General features: G+C 38.3%; 2 protein-coding genes across 2 annotated transcripts; both read right to left on the reverse strand.

Annotated features, from left to right (window-relative positions):
* On the reverse strand, positions 615-4,594 carry LOC109712576 (probable xyloglucan glycosyltransferase 9). Its single transcript, XM_020236207.1, has 5 exons — positions 3,398-4,594; positions 2,909-3,217; positions 2,523-2,813; positions 2,324-2,437; positions 615-1,652 (listed from the first exon to the last, which is right to left on the reverse strand). Exons 1-5 carry the CDS (start codon positions 4,202-4,204, stop codon positions 1,014-1,016), a joined length of 2,160 nt encoding a protein of 719 aa, XP_020091796.1. The 5' UTR covers positions 4,205-4,594; the 3' UTR covers positions 615-1,013.
* LOC109712577 (DUF21 domain-containing protein At2g14520) lies at positions 13,436-17,116 on the reverse strand. The gene is made up of 10 exons (XM_020236208.1): positions 16,664-17,116; positions 16,368-16,444; positions 16,178-16,261; positions 15,960-16,073; positions 15,570-15,796; positions 15,385-15,472; positions 15,095-15,168; positions 14,744-14,865; positions 14,297-14,544; positions 13,436-13,886 (listed from the first exon to the last, which is right to left on the reverse strand). Exons 1-10 carry the CDS (start codon positions 16,839-16,841, stop codon positions 13,845-13,847), a joined length of 1,254 nt encoding a protein of 417 aa, XP_020091797.1. The 5' UTR covers positions 16,842-17,116; the 3' UTR covers positions 13,436-13,844.

Genomic DNA, 17,449 nt, shown 5'->3' on the forward strand with positions numbered 1-17,449 from the left:
AATAATACCTCTTTGAATGGATGAATATTTTATTCGCTATATTTTTATAATTTATTCAGAAAACTTTCATATTTGGTTAATAATAAGTATGATCAATTGTCTATTTTAAATAACTATATATATTCAGTGTTCGAGTCATTTTTTCGAATAAGATAAATCACCTTTTAGATGAAATATACTATCTTTCAAAATTATAAACAGTTAAGACCTTTTAAGGAGCAAAGTTCAAACTTCTTTCTCACAATCACACTAAATTTTTATACCCCAATAAGTTACTTTTAGATAACTTATTCCTACTTCCAAATAAGACATAATAAAGGAATTACTACATTAAAATGTCCTGATGTCAAAAGGAATCTCCAATAATAGAAGCTAATAGATTTTTTTGTTTTTCAGTTGGTTCTTTATAAAAAATTCAAACATTCTATAAGAAGCAAAAGGGGCTTCAAATGGGCCAATTCCTACTTATGATGGTGACATAACTTTTGTTTCAATGATAAAGGCAACACAAATTGCACATAATGCAGCTTTTTTAATGCTGCGACAACATAAGCAAAACACCTAACCTGAGACACTTCTTGCAATAATAAAAATAATAATGAGAACATAATCAATTTTTGAGAACATCATAAGGATATGCTCCACTTGGTTCATGAAACCCTTTAGATTTTTACTAATTCACAGTACAATTTCATCATATTTTTTTCGCCCAAGGTTATTTCAAGACACAGGGAGGAGTGGTCCCTAAACAGAAAGGGAGAATGTGATCTGTGTTGAACTGTAATAATAAAAACCCAACTGAAAACATCAAAATTTTCTTACAAAAGAATCAGATGCCTGAAAGAATAAAAGGCATTCTACAGGCTAAGAGCAAAGCTATCTACACCTCCACAATTAGTGGTGGGAATTTTCTGTGCTTTCCTTACTAAATAGATCCTTCGATATATATCGCGCGGCCCCTTTCAACGATCGATCGGGTCGGTATGTATACATATGTTCCATTAAAACCAATTTCACTGAACCTGCTCGCCGATTAAGTCGAGGCCCACCAACAAGAATGAGATCCCTTGAAACAGAAGGAAGTAGAAATGGATACCCTGGGCCGAAAGCAAGCTTCTTGCGGCGGCGGTTAAGAGGAGGAACGCGAGTGTGAGCTCCTTCCTGTACATCCTATTATGTTTCTTTTTGCCCTCCTTTTCTTTCTTCTTGGCCTGCTCTTTCTCCTTCGCCAGAGCATCGAGGTTGGGGGCGGACCCTGATCTCTGATGTTGCTTGTTGGGCTGGTCTTTCTCGATTAAGGAGTAGAGGTCGCCCTCGGACGAACGGCCCGATTTCTTCGTGACGACCCACTCGTAGGCGCTGCCGAGCTGGAATAGGCCGGAGACCATGGCGTTGAACTTGGTGACCGACATGGTGTTCTCGAAGAGGAGGTAGGGGACTATGAAAGGGAAGGAGCGAGGGGCGGGGAGGATGTTAAGGAAGGACATGGTGGCGGGAATGTAGCACACGACCCACGCGGGGAGTTCGGCTTCGGGCACGAACATGGTCATGGGGAGAATGATGCAGAAGAGGGTGAACGAGTAGAAGGGAAGGATGAGCTTGCGAAGCAGGAAGAAAAGGAAGATCAAATTGGCCTTTTTCCAGAACCCAATCTGCAAACAACAAGTAATGTACCATCTTACAATAAGAAAGTTGATCATCTAACAGTAATTAAAAAAGTAAGGAAAAATTGTCTGAGAATTGACGGCAAATTTTCAAATTTTTGGCGACTTTGCCAAATATTATACAGTGCATTTCAAAAGCACCGAAATTTAAGAATGAATGGTGAAGCATTTCAACAAAAGTTCACGAACAATAACTCCAAAAGCGAAAAAATTGCCAGTAGTTGGAACCTAAAAATGTGAGTAATGAAACAACACCAAGCTAGTTTCATTTCAATTCCTACTAAAATTTTCGCGCTTAACCACAATAACATAGAATGCGACTATTTGCAACGCGTTTTCGCGAGAAGGACACTTAAATTATGTTCTCCTAGCATCCCAATGCAACACAGAGTCATTGAAAAGCAAGCATCTAATCTACACAATATCTGAAAATTTGCCCATTTTACCTAACTATCATAAGCTAACTCCTTTTTATGTCGTTATCCGTAATAGGACATTGATGTCCATTATTGGATCAGCCATGCAAGATGCAGAAATTTAATGGATCGAAACATCCTACATTGCCAGAATAGCTTGTGTTTCTGATTATAATGCCTCCAAACATATCCAAATTAGTATCCTTTATAAAGATAGGAAGGGAAAGGAGATAGAGTTTATACCTTTGATCTTATAATATCCGGCAAGCAGAGCCTAAACAACTGCATCGGACCCGAATGCCACCGATGCTGCTGCTTCCTATACGCCTCATACGACTCCGGCAGTTCACATTGACACTGCCGACATATAACAACAAACTTTCAGATCTTAGTTAAACAAAAACATGGAGAAAAAAACTTAAAATTTTGCCACTTCCAGTACCTCGACGTCATTGAGAAAGATGAACTTCCACCCTTTGAGATGCGCACGGACCGCAATGTCCATGTCCTCCACCGTCGTCCGCTCCAACCACCCGCCGGAATCCTCTAATGCCTTAATCCTCCACACTCCCGCCGTCCCATTAAATCCGAAAAAGTTTATGAACACCCCATTTACTTGCTGCTCCACCTCAAAGTGGAAGCACAAGTTAATGTTCTGCAGCCGGGTCAGCAAATTCTCATCTTTGTTCACAAAGGACCATCTCGCCTGCACTAGCCCCAGCTCCTCATTGTCCTGTAGACCAATCAATCACAGATTACAATTCAAAGTTATAGGGCCATAATTTTGATCAAGCGGAAAATTTAAAGAGTATGGTTTTGCGAATGAACCTTGAAATGGGGGACGGTGCGCTTAAGGAAGTCGGAGGCGGGTTGGAAATCGGCGTCGAAGATGGCGACGAACTCGTAGTCCTTGACGTAGCTGCAGTTCATGGCGGATTTGAGGTTACCGGCCTTGTAGCCCTCCCGGATCACGCGGTGGCGGTACACAATCCGGGCACCGGTCTGCGCCCACTTCTCCACTTCCTCCCTGATCAGGGTCTGCGTCGTCGGGTCGTCGGAGTCGTCCAAAACCTGCACCAGGAAGTTCGACCTCGGCCAATCTAAATTGCACACCGCCGCGATCGATTGCTGGTACACCTGAGAGCAGAATAATCCCATCAAAATTTAAACCTTTTGATGCAATTGATGAAATTATCTGAAACCCGGGTCGTAAAATTCGAACTTTTGGATGAAATTGATGAGATCTCTGAAAACACAGGTCGCAGAATGCAATGTTTTGAGCTAAAATGAGCTCCTTTTTCATTTTTTCTGTTTTACCTCTCTCTCATTGCACATGGGGATTTGGACGAGGACCATGGGGAAGTGGTCGGAGCCGAGTTCGGGGTCGTCGTGGGAGGGAGGGGATTTGGGCACGGGCTTGATCCGCTTGAACCGGATCCAGAAGCAACCGAGGCAGAGGATGAGGCGATCCGCGCTCTGCACGAGGAAGAGGACGACGCACGCGTCGGCGAGGAACTGGAGCGGCGGGGCGATGTACTCGGCGCGGAGGCGAACCCACCCGGAGTACGCCGAGTCGAAGAGCCCCCGCACCCCGAAGCTCGGGAGCGACAAATGGTGGAGATCGGGGGCGCCGAGGTGCCACCCTTTGAAGTAGGCCGCGACCTCGAACCCCAGGAGGAGGACGGAGACGACGAGGAACGCCTTGATGAAGCCGTAGAACCGGGCGCGCACCGCGGGGCTCTCCTCGGGGAGCGACGCGCCGGCGTCGGAGTCCGTGCGCCCCGCCGCGACGCGGCGCCGCACCGCCGCCGCGAGGCCGAGCGCGGCGGACGCCAGGCTCGTGAGGCACCCCGCGGCGCGGTGCGCCTTCAGGAGCAGCACCCACGTGATCTGCTTCGCGTTCTTCCCGCGCCCGCCCTTGCGCGGGCGCGGCGCCCCCGCCCCCGCCCCCGCCCCCGCGGCGAGGTCTTCGCCGGAGCCGTGCTCGGCGCCGACTACGGCGTATTCGTCGTCGTCGTCGTAGGAAATCTCGGAGATGGACCAGTTGGGGTTCTCCATCTTCACGACCACCGGGGTGCCGCGGTGCGCCTCCCTCGCCCCCCACCAATCGAAGAGCGGCGCCATTAAAGATCCCACCTTTACACTACAACCCCACAAATCCGGCAATGGGCTCGTGGTGATTTAGCGATTCGTCGCCGATTTTCTAAGAGCAATGCGTGTTCTCCCAAGGTCACATTTAGAGTGTGGTGAACGTGTAAGAGAGAAATAGAGAGAAAGCACAAACGGTGGGCGAGAGGAAGAGGAAGAAGAGTCCAGATCCAGCACACATATAGTGTCCTATCGTGGTCTCATCTCCCCATAAATTACAGCTTAAAGACCTCTCCCTCTCTCTCTCTCTCTCGTCGTTCTCTTTCTCTCTCTCCTCTCTCTCTCTCTCTCTCTCTCTTTGTAATAAGGGGAGCGCACGACAAAGAGCAGAGCCCACAAGGAGCATAAGGACAGCTCAACACGTCTCGCGATCTACCAAAGAATCAATTTTTAAACCCAAAAATTTAAAAAAGCTCCCATTTTTAACGTTCATTTTATTAAGCAGAGTACACTCGGAACCGGCCTCCTGATGATGAGAAAAAAAAAAAAAAAAGATTGGTTTTGGGGGAGGTGGATTTTACAGCTGGAAATGAGAATTGAGGGGATGGAGATGGAATAGAGAGAGAGAGAGAGAGAGAGAGAGAGAGAGAGAGAGAGAGGAGGATGCTTCCCCGTGAGTTGTGAGTTGTTTTCAAAGGTGTGATTTTTATTATCATATATTATATCATCAAATTCATTATTCATTATTTTGACTATTATTATTGATTCTTTACATTTACGCGGTGTTGTTGGGATCAGAAACGAAAGGAAATCGAAGAGGTGTAAGAGAAGATTCGGTGGGGGAAACTGTAGAGGATTCCATAAAATTATTATAATTGGATAAGGATTGGTTTTTTTTTACCTTGGTAAATTCATTCAATATTTAAATAAAATGCCATATTTCCATAATTAATCATTTATTTAAAACTATTAATTAATTGGAAAGTGGAATAGATTGCTGAATTTTTTTTTCCCGCAAAACAACCAAATCTTGCAATTATTTGCGATTAGCTTTGGTGACAATTTATTGGACATAGTTGTACAGCCACCAAAACATACCTTATTAGAGTAAGGTCAGTGCTATTAATAATTAATAATGGTATTTCTTAAAAAAATTAATAATTAATAATGGTAATTAATTGATAACCTTGTAGATATATTCTCATTAGTTTTTGTTAAAAAGTGTAAATTGGAAAAAAAAAAAACAGGCAAAAGAAAATAAATTCTAATTTATTTCAGAAAGAGAGAGAAAAAAACAAAAAAACAAACATTTAATTCCTTTGTTCTAATGAATAAATAAATGGCCGTAGCATGTCTTAGTTTCAATTGGTGAAACAATCTCTCGAGAAAAATAAAATAAAATTAAAAGTACACTATTTTGTATAGCAAAAGCGACAAAAGAAAATTTTGAAACATAAAAATTACTGAAATCGCAAATTTTAAATCACATTTCCGCCAAATCAAGTTTCATTTCAACTTCATTCAAATTTGTTTGTGAAATTAGCAACTAGGACTGTTTTAATAATTTTTTTTATTCTGAAAAGTAACAATAAAAATAATTAATTAGGTCCTCTTTAAACGAACTTCTTTGTCCATAAAAATGTTTTTTTTTAAAGAAAATAAAAAACAAATGATAATGGTCTTATTCAATTTTGACCAATTAACTATAAAAAAGTGAGAATTAAATATGCATGTGGACCACCATAGCATCAGGGGTAGTTGGTCCCAACCAAGTTTATTCACAAGGGAGTCATACAGAGCCAGGACCAAGTTTACGGCCCAAGGGTAGAAGCGTAATTTAACTCGAAATTTGAATTTACTCTTTTGACATTGACATTACAAAAGAAATAAAAAAAAAATTGTTTTAAAGGTTAATTCAAAAAGTAATTTATGGCTCTTGACTTGGCAGGGTTGCTCCAGTGTGACCAAAGTAAAATTGGTGACTATTTTTTCTGCTAAGAAAATATTGATATGATGCAAATATATATAATTTATCTGAATTTTAAAATATTTTAAATTAGCTCTCCAAACAATTAAACTTTTAATTTTACTATCAGATTGTTTATAGACATTTTGATTTCAGAATTTAAGTTAATTATTTTAAAAATAAATTTATAATTATGAGAATTGTATGAAGTATACTAATTAAATTTATAAAAAAAATAATATATTCATATTTTAAAATTAAAATATCGTTGACTAACTCAAATCAAACAAATTGAAAGATTGAATAATAAAATTAATTGAAAAATTAAATAGTCAAATTAAAATAATCTATAGTTTAGATAAGTTTTGTACTTTTTTTACCTTCCATTATTATTAAACATCCATAAGGCATGTGGCACAGTATTTAATATTAAGTATCGATCCGAGATTTCAATTTTAAAATACTTTATATTTTCAGTTAAAATCATTTATTACAAAGATGAACAAATCGGATAATGTTCTATCGTTCCTTTAAAAAAAAAATACTATTATTTTTTGGGATCATAATCAAATAATTATGTGAAAATTCCAAAGAAAAAAAAAAGTGATGAACTTTTTTTTTGAGAAATAGATAGCAAGCTACCTGCTTCGTTCATTAAGCAAAATGAACTAAGCGTATATGGTGGAAGCAGATAGAGCCTCCAAAATGAGCCAGCAGAAAAGAGGGAAATCCCAAAAAAACAAAAAACAGTGCCTATCGATAAGACAAAAGTTAACAAGGAAAAAACGGAGGTGAACGAATGAAAGTAACAGTCTAGGTTCACAGAACTTCGGTCCAGGCTTTGATCAGAGACACGACACGTTCATGAGCCCGAGAGGCATCAGGACTTCGCGGAAAATAGTGTTGTTTCGCTCTGTCCATACGACCTACCAGATTGAGGCCAAAAGAGTTAGACTTTTCGGTCTCGTCACAGCGTTGGGGTTGTTAGAGGTCTCTGTCCATATCCGCCGAACATCCCCTAAGTCCGAGTCGGTTGTATCTGGTCCTCCCGCAACAATTCGAAGGTATCTGACGAAGACACAGTCTCGGAATAGGTGATCGCAGGTTTCAAGTACTAGTACACAAAAAATGCAATACTGGTCCACTGAGCACCCTCAGTGAATCAATCTGTTCGCTGTAAGTAATCTTTTGCGAAGTAGAATCCAAGTGAAGATTTTGTGCTTGAGCGGAATTTTTAACCTCCAAAGGTGCTCGTACATAGTGTCTATCTGGCCTGCTCGTACAAAAAAATGATGAACTTACAAACATGGTTCACATTTTTAGCCTTTGTTTGGGAACTCCTAAATTTATTCCAATTTTTTTTAAGTCACTAGTATTAGAGTTTTTACTATTATTCTTAAGTTGTTTGGTTTCCACAAACTGGACCTTTAATTAAGAAATAATTGTTTTAAACTTATTACCTAGACAACTACTTTTCTAGATTTTTTTTTAAAAAAAAAATACTATTGCATTTTGTGATGTCCTTTTTTTTTTTTGTGTGTCCCCACACGGCTTTTTGTCCAATAGAAAACGAGCTGCATGCGAGCATTAGCAAATGTTGCTCGGAATTAAAATATTATTATTACATTAGCTTATATAGTTAGTCAATATCTTCTAAATCTATCTTATATAAAAAGTCACAACTTACTTTAATCTTTTATTAATCTACGTTGCCATGGTTTAGATTATCTGGTTTGTTTATAAGGATATATTAATTTATATAACAAGTTTGAAATAAACATACTTAAAATATTTGGTAACATTGATATGTATAAAAAATTTCATTTAAAAATACGTACGTAATTTACATAAGAAGGTAACATTAGAAAGCGCCAAAAAATAGTTCTTTTATGAAGCATATTTTTATAGAATATTCTCTCCTAGTAAGTGGTTAAAAATAAATGAATACTCATAAATGAGGTGCAGTATATATGAATATGTATGAATGTTGAAAATTTAGATTCTTTTATTACAATTAATTTTTTATTTCCTATAATTAAATTTGAATAATTTTTTAAAAAAATATATAAAAATACGGGACGTGAATACGACTCTTAGCTGTCACCTACGACGGGCCAAGTGGCGACCAGGTATTCTCCGCGGCGATCACCGGAGATGCCGCCACGTGGCGAGCAGGGGCCCGCCGCGGTTGCGGGGCCCACATCGTGCTCCCGAGAATTCGCGTAATTCGCGGAGCGCCACGTCACATTTTTTTAGTTTACATTTTACCCCATCCCTTATAGGGCAATCACGGAATTTTATATGAGGATTTTTTTTTTTCGAAAATTTTCTCCCGCGCTTGGGATAAATATGCAAAGAAGCTTGCGTCCATGGGATCCTCTACTAGGTAGATTGCAGGATCTCGATACAACCTATGGATGCATGCATGTGGAATAGTATAGCTTATTCCTGGGCTTTTAATTAGACGAACATTTTACATCTTTATTTCACTTCAATATTTAAAAGTTAAAAACCAAATAATACTTTTGTTGCCGAATGATTTTTTGGAAGTGTAATGTATAAAAAAAAAAAAAAAAGAATTTACATCATAAAAAATTATGTTATATATAATATATATATACACAGTATGATACGCCATTCATATAACGTAGCTAAAATTTTCTTCTCTCATTTTTTTTTCTCTCTTAAAGTCCTCAACGCTTAAATAATTGCAATTTTTTCTTAATTATTTTTTAAAATTTCAACGATTGATTGAAGATAGGTTAGTATAGTGCACCATTTACGCAATGCAAATAATTATGATACAGTGCACCATCGTTTTATTTGGATACTGAAATAAGATATTCAGTAATAATATATTCCATATGAAAAAAATTTTAAAAATTTTAATTTTTGCTCCTTGAAAGGCGTTCTTGTTCATAATTTTTGATTTATTTTATTCTAATAAATTAATTTGAATGTCGAATATGATATTCATTGCAGATATTTGATCACACTATTTATCTACTAAATACTATATATTTTTTTAACAAATCAAAAAAATATCCCAAATAATATGCTCATGCATTCTAACAGGATCCAAATATATATGCGATAATTTCTCATAAAATTTAAATCCAATACTATGCAGCGACCAAACAGTAAGAATGGAATAGTTCAGGGGGGTTGGACTACATACACAGACTTTCTTAGGCGGAACATGAAGATGCCACGTGTCCCTTTCAAAATTTGTTCGAGGGATTTTGCACCGATCGAGGTTGTACAGTAAAAAGTCGGGGGGGTTTGTTGTTGTGCTTTATGGACTCACGCATTTGCCGTGGCTCCAGTGATGTCCGTGTTCGTACCCTCTCAGTTTTAAATACCCACAGCTCAAAAATTTTGACCTTTTTTTATCTCATGCTTTTGCCTCGACTAACCATTTTTTTTTTTTTATCCCCAAGCAAAATTAAATAATAAAACTATAAATTCAAATTAGTTTATATTATTTCTGTTGGTAATTAACATATGATCTTTTTATTTAAGAGTCCACTTAGACAGATACATAATTAGCTGTATTTTCTGTGCATGGTTGGTTTCGCTGAAGTATAACTATCAGCAGGAGAGAAAAACTGCGCGACATCCAACTAAACACGCTATGAGTACAAATGCTTACAGATTGCAAAACTTGTTTCTTCTCTTTTAATAATATTAACTATTTTTTAATTTTGATCTATTTCAAGCTGTTCTGAGGCTCTGAGCAAGTTTTTCTTTTTTATAAAAAAGTGCATGACAGCTTCAGCAAGGCTGGGAGGGAGTCGTCCACATCCTGCTGCTATCTTAATCCCACTACACAGCGAAGCACTACGCATGAAAAGCACTTCTCGGAAGCTTCTGTTCCCATCCATGAATTTGACCAACATGCGAAAATCATGATAAAAAAAAAAATAATTAAAAAAGAAACCCAATGTTTTTAGGTGCTTTTGTATCCCTTTATTGTGAATTTTTTTAACATAAATATGTCTCTAAAATTATGGTATGTTTAATTAATTTAATTTAGCTTAAACCTAATGCTTTTATTACTGTAATTGTCGGTGTAAATTAGAGCATGAAGTACACGAGGGGGGATGTGGCCTTGGGCCGAGCCGCTTTAGAGTGGGCCCGTCACCGACGCCGGGCCGGCCGGGGCCGAATCTCTAACGTGATCGAACCCACACTAGACCATGTGACTTTGTCCCTACGTCGCTTCCTACGAAGCTCGGTGATGCTTCCACGCGGCCTTTGTAAGTCGTGCCGCGCGCGTGTGTGGCCATCGTGCTGACAGGTTGACACGTGTCGCTGCTTCTGCGTTTGTGGATCGCCGGTTGGTGGGATGCGTGTGTGATGGGACAATCTTTTTTTCTTTTTTTTGTTTTCTCTCTACCATCTCTCACTCTTCGCTCTAATAATTTTCTTAAAAAATAAAAAAATATATATCAATAATATTGATCTGTCATTCATAGATTAAATTTTACAATACATCAATATATCGGTAGAGGTAAATAAATCATAAAACACACATAGTATTCATATTCGAGTGGATTATTTTAGTAATTTTCAGTGAAAAACCAATAATGAAAAATGATGCTAGTTATATATGGAGAGTGGAGATGATGAGTTTGAATTATAATTACTTTAAAGTAATGTCATCTTTGACTGATTTTTTTTTTTTTTAAAAAATCTATAGATTAAAACCATGATTATTCTCTTTTTTCTTTTTAATGTTATTTTCTAAAAAGTTTGAAACTTGGAGTAATTATTCCATGTACACATAACTATATCCGAAAAATTAAGCTGTAGTCATCAGCATACTGCATATATACTGGACCGAAACAATCCTCAAAATTTGTTGAGAGAACCTCCGAAATACTCTTTTACATCTAAGGATGTATATCATGACTCAACTTTATATAATAACATTGTTAAATGTTTAGTTAAACTGGCTTTGGTAGTTCCTATCTAATTATTTTATATATATATATATATATATATTAAATATTAGTCGAAATATATATGATGGCATGTAGGTATTGGGGTTGATTGGTAGTTGGGAAGATCATGAAGAGATGCACCTAATATGTATACTTCCAATCATTGTAGACAAGTTACGTGCCAGGCCATCTCATTTGCACATGCACTGCTTCGACGAACACTATTGAGTTCGCACATTTGTCCCAATTGCACAACCTTTGGCCCTTAGTTAATAGTATAAATATCTCACATAAACAAACAAGCCCTAACTTATTAAACAATCTCATTGCTTAATTTTATATCTATTCAAAACTCACTGCGCGTGGCTGATCCATCATATCTAATGTGCAACCACGTGTTGCCAATTGGCGCGCCAAATAGATCGATATTCTATTTGGGGACAACTATGGTAATTAGAATTATGTTATTTACTAAGCTATTGTTTTATTCGCAGATTAGATTCATTAAATTTAGTCTTCAGATTCAGTAAATGATCGTATAGATTGTATTCGACTGTTCTAAATGCCCCAGGACATGGCAGATCAAATGATCAACGAGTCTTTTCCACATATAGGAGCATAGTTACAATATACACTTCGTTTTTTATATGCTGATTTACTTTTATAAGTTATTTTTGCTGCTTTTGCCTTCCCACATACATAGCAAATTTCAGATCCACCACGCTAAAAAGCATGAATACTGACTCTTCTGACGCTTCCGTAAAACATTAATTTCTATACGAACTCCACCTATTATCATTCTATGAGTTAATTTAGTGAAAACCAGAGCAAACCTATGCGTTGAATTCATTGAACTCTAATGGTGTCACTGTTTTCAGATTATTAATGTTGAAGGATCTTATGATGGTGTCGTTTATGTTCATTTTAATAGAAACTAACGTGATGCACATTAACTTAAATGTAGTGGTCGCATCTTGATCAACTTTTAAATGTATTATAATGCGGTCTAGTAGAAGACGTACAATTTTTCAAACCTACATCCAATGATATCGAGTCTCAAAGTCATTAAAACGTGCTAATATATATACCTGATCAAAGTTGACCTCAACGAATTAAGATCTTATACGCATTTCCTCAGCTACATTAATCAAAATATAAAACTTTATGTTCTATATTTATTTATATATATATATACATATATGGTACATAGGTAGACGATCACAGATAATGGTAGTGGATGCCTTGAAATGCTTTACCTCATAAATGAATGGAAAAAAAAAAAAAGGAAAAAAAAAATTCATTCGCACCACTGACTAAATTTGTCTCGAAGCATTACTATTAATTAGGAAATTAATCTCAAACAAATTGATTTGTCAAACATGGTAATTTATACCTGCAAACAAAGTAATGTGGTTATACAATTTTTTTTTTGTTTTTTTTGTTTTTTTATCTACTCCTTTATATTTCCCTAGCTTGTTGTTAGATTTTCAGTTTCTTGTACACATTGTTAAAAGATTTTACTTACAAAAAATGTTGAATATGCTCAATGTAGTCTTGTGATTTGCTATATCGTGTTGTAAACACTTGAAATAATACATTATGAAACGACTGATCCTACTCTTAAAGACCGTTTGGTTGCATATAATTGCAACTGTACTGCAGTTGTAATCACATGCAAATACAAATTCGGTATTTAGTTTGATATATTTAACTCTAACTCCTGTAGTACGAACTGCAGAAGGAGGGCCAACTGCAGCAGTTGGCACTATGTCCAAAATAGCGGCAATTCCAAGTCCAGTAGTTAAAAAGAATAACTTTAAACAAAAGTTATACTTACCTCCTTAATTATTTTAAATTTAATTTTTTTTTTTTTACATTAGAGGTAATCTCACCATCATAGATACATATATAATGATAAAATTTTAAAAATTATTTCTCAATTATAGGTAATCAAATAAACTATTTATAATTACAGTGCTTTTTATTACATCTAACAAAACAGGATGCATATTGTTGCAACTACAGTGCATTTGTAATTACATAAAAGCAAATGGTCCCTTAGTGCGACTACAAATCTTCAACTGTATTTATTGCTTGCTGTGGAGTTGCTGCTGCTTCTCTTTAAAGTTTTGGATGCATTAGGACAAATAGTATTTGTTGTTAGGACCCAGGTACTAACAGGGCATGCTTTTCCATCAACTGCGAGAAAGAAAAAGAATTAAAAACAAACAAATCCAACTCATGATCCGGCCCGCGTCAGGTTAAGCCTGACCAATCAATTTCGTCCTACGATTCAGCTAGGCTTGACCCAACCCAAACAAACACAATCCTATCATTTTGGACAGCGAACAAAACTTTAACCAAAGCCCAAATTGCCACACTTGGGACTCATCTCCTTATGCAAAACATGTATTTGATAACATATATCTGATTCACTAATCCAACAGTTTCACATACATAGAACCTTCAACATATATAAGTCACTAATGTTGCGACAAACTTGAAAGGGGCTGATTTGCCAAACCAGCGCAGGTGCGGTCATGATTTTGTCGCAATCATATATACGATGCTAAAATACAGCATAAATTCTTGCAAATGATGATATCAGGCTGAATATTTACTCATTTACACTTATTTTCTAGGATAGCCTCGAGGTAATACAGTTTACTAGTACATTATATGCTATAATCCCAAAACTATCAAGAACTCTGGGAACTCCTCTATGGAAACCCGTCCACAAATTAAACAAGCATCAAACACAATACTATTGATCCTCATGGATATCGGTCTCATCAAAGATCTCCTCCTGCATAACCAAGAAAAAGAAAACATATTGGATGAGCATACGAGACCAGTGATAATGGATGTAAACAAAGTAACATCATTTTGTTAAAACAAAACAAAGTATGAAAGTAAAATAAACTTAGTAGTTTCTGATATGCTTCATTAATGTATCATAAGCTAGTCCATTAGACTTTTGTGCCCCAGAGATCTTGCATCTAAATCCACCAAGCTTTGTTGTCGGGTCACTCCTGTTAGTTCAAACACACACTACAGGTCTTCAAATCAGATGCCGAGCCGACTCTAATAAGTCGACCTCTTGATTGAAGTTGGTGGATAATTTGTAATATGTTGACCACATGTAAACTACTGGACCATCTCCAAATAGGTCAATCTCTTCAGCTATTAAAAAATGATATAGTTCCTCTGTTTTACCTGCAGTAGCTCTTCAATGACATCCTCCATTGTTATTATCCCAATTGCCTCTTCATCTTCACTCAATTTGGGCAGCGGAGTGTCATGTACTTGGAGAACATTAGCCTCGTCTCTCGCCCATTTTCTAGTTCTATTACCACTGTTGGAATTCTGGGAGTTTGGATAGCTTTTCCACCTCCTCATGGGCTTTGTGCCTTTTACAACTTTATCATTAGACTTCTCCCCATCGATATCTATCCTCAAATTCTCTGTCGCTCCAATAATAAAATTCAACCAAAAAAAAAAGGACAAACTTATTAGGATCAGTAGGCTTTGATAATCGAGAAGGCTAAAGTGCAAATGTTATCTGCAATTTAGTCATAAAAAAAATATTTTATTGCAAGCATGCAATTGTGGGAAAGTTTAACATAGAAGAACAAGCTATCGGGTTTCTATTTTGTAGCTTACCGCCATCTTGGCTGTTGCTTGGCTGTTGAGTCGGGTTACTTTGCTTTACAACAACTGCCATGTGGCTGTGACCCTTCTGAAACTCATTAAGGATGTCATACAAAGGCATATCTTCCGGAACCCTAGCATTCAATGTATCTCTTCAGTTAGCTAAAATCTCTATGTATGAATTGGGAATTAGCTAGAAGAGCTTTCCAGCTTAGTAAAAAGAAGAATTAGCTTTTAGACATTCACATAGACTAGCTAATTTAATTTGGACAAATATATCTAATGACAAGTACAAAGGAGAAAGTGATACGCATATAGCTAGAACACTGCAGTGTTAATTACTGATTTAAGCATGTACTATACCGTGGAATTTTTCGAATTGTCACGTTCTTAACAGGAACCTCATCATCAGGATGTATACTCAACAAGTTCTTTACCTACAATTCCATAATATACAACCAATCTCATATCAGCATACTAAGAATTAAAATATTTCAAGAGTCGACCCTTTGGTACTATCGTTTCGCTAGTATCAGGAAGCATGAACAAGTTCCTCTGGACTTAGTAGTTAAAATCCAGCAAACAAAGCGATATGAAAAACACCGGAAAAAAGGAGCATAAGATTATAAACTAAAGGTAATAGAAGAGAATACCAGGATAAGTCCGATAATATTTGTTGGTTTCTCGTAATAAACGGGCACTCTGCTATGCCCCTTATCCAGAATCTCCTGCATTAGCTCCCTAGATAAAAGAATACAAGTTTCGGTTTATGACAACAGGTAACGTAGGAGAAGCAAAAGTGATTAGAATCTAAATATGTGACGGAGATGACATTTACTTATCGAGTTTTGCATTGATATCAATTGCAAAGGTTTGGGACAGAGGGGTCATGGCATCTCTAGCTGTTTTGTTGGTTAGCTCCAGTGCTCCGGCAATTATGGTCGTCTCATCGTGAGTTAACTCTCCCCCTTTTCCGGCCTCATTACCATGCAGCGTAACAAGCGTTTTCAGCTCTGCTCTTCGAAAGAGAGCGACATGGCCCTCCCCCAGCAAGAAGTCCAATAACTGAAAAAAAAAAAAATGTATATAACAGTTTGGTTCGGTAACACTCCTTGAGTGTGCCTCGCGCCCAGCCCTAGAAGCGAGCCTAAGGCGCACTTTTTCAAACCGTGTTATATGCGACATTCATTCTTCTCAAATGTATGCTAAATTGGAAAGGAAAAACAACCTTGCTGATCGGATACGCGACGGGAGAGCATATCCAAACTAGTACAAGAACTACCGGAGCAACGGCAGCACCGATTGCCAAACCATAACGGGAACAGACGGCCTGAGGGATAATCTGCTTGTACATTCATCAATGGAAAAAATGGTTCATAGCAAGCATTTTAAGATGGCCCTGGTATAGAAGCAAGTTCATAACTTTCCGCGGAGCGAAAGGCTCACCTCGCCGAACAGAAGTATCAATGTCACAGAGAGCAATATCGCGCCCCATGCCGTGACCAAACTGTCAAGAAAAATAGGTAAAGCCTGAAGCAGCAAAAGTAACGCAATCAACCCCGATACTTGTCGACGAAAAAGGGTTTAAACGAAGATTCGACAGCGAGCAGAGCTAAGCCTAAGATCTCTTACGTACCTCCATTGCAGCAGCATTGCAGATGAGGAGAGTGCAGAGGAGAAGATGTTGTCTCTTGACCACAGGTAATATTTTGGCTGCCAAGGATAATCGAATCATCAAAACAAGCAAAACTAACAGCTATTTCGCAAGTTCACAACAAACTTAATCGACGACGGAGGGGTTTAATAATTCGCATCAAAATAGTGATTAGGGGACCGAAGTTCTCCTGAAAATAGTTTGACACATGAATCGGGAATCTGATACTCAGCTCACTCCGATAGCATGTTAGAGGAGTGATGGAAGATCGCGATTACCGGCGTGCTTGCGGTCCCTGGGGGTGCCGGACTTGACGAGGACTTCGAGGTCGACGAGGCTGAGCGACATGAGCCCCAGGGTGAGCCCCGACATCAGCCCCGCGAACAGCACCAGCACCACTATCACCGCCACGTGTACGAAGAAACTCCCCTCGCAACAACGGTACTCCACCGCCATACACAGCAACAAACCCCACCACCACCAACAACGAAGATGAAGATGAAGATGACGATGATGAGGAACAGATTGAGTTACACTCCCCTTTCGATCGACGAGATCTTGATAGGCGGTGGAGTGAATGAGGAGAAGAAGGGGAGGGAGTGGCCCTTTCCTCCTTTTTTTAATCTGCTTAAATAAATTGTTTTTGTTTTTTTTCCGATTTTAAGGGAGGAGAGTGACGCCACCGCCCCCGGGAAACGGTGATGGGCGACGTGTGGCGGTTCGGGTTCGAGTGCGAGGCGGAAGCGGAAGGGGCGAGAAAAATTAATTTTTTTTTATTGAAAAAATGGCCTGATTTTCGTGGCGTTACAGGGACCGTTGGATTTTGATCGGGCTTATAAAGGATAGGGACGTGGGAATTGTCCGGAGGTGGCGCGTGCGGAGGGCGGGAATCCGCCGTCCGATAGTTGCAACGGGTCGATCACTACCGTCCGTTTAGATGAGATACGGATTGCATGCGCCTTCGTGTCCGTGTCCGTGTCCGAGGAATACTTTATCGGGTCGCTGAGAAAAGTCGTGGTGAACCCTGTGCGCCACGTCGTTCATGGACTTTCCAAAATAGGGAG

The sequence above is a fragment of the Ananas comosus genome, linkage group 7, assembly GCF_001540865.1.
Source record: "Ananas comosus cultivar F153 linkage group 7, ASM154086v1, whole genome shotgun sequence".
Lineage (NCBI taxonomy): Eukaryota > Viridiplantae > Streptophyta > Magnoliopsida > Poales > Bromeliaceae > Ananas > Ananas comosus.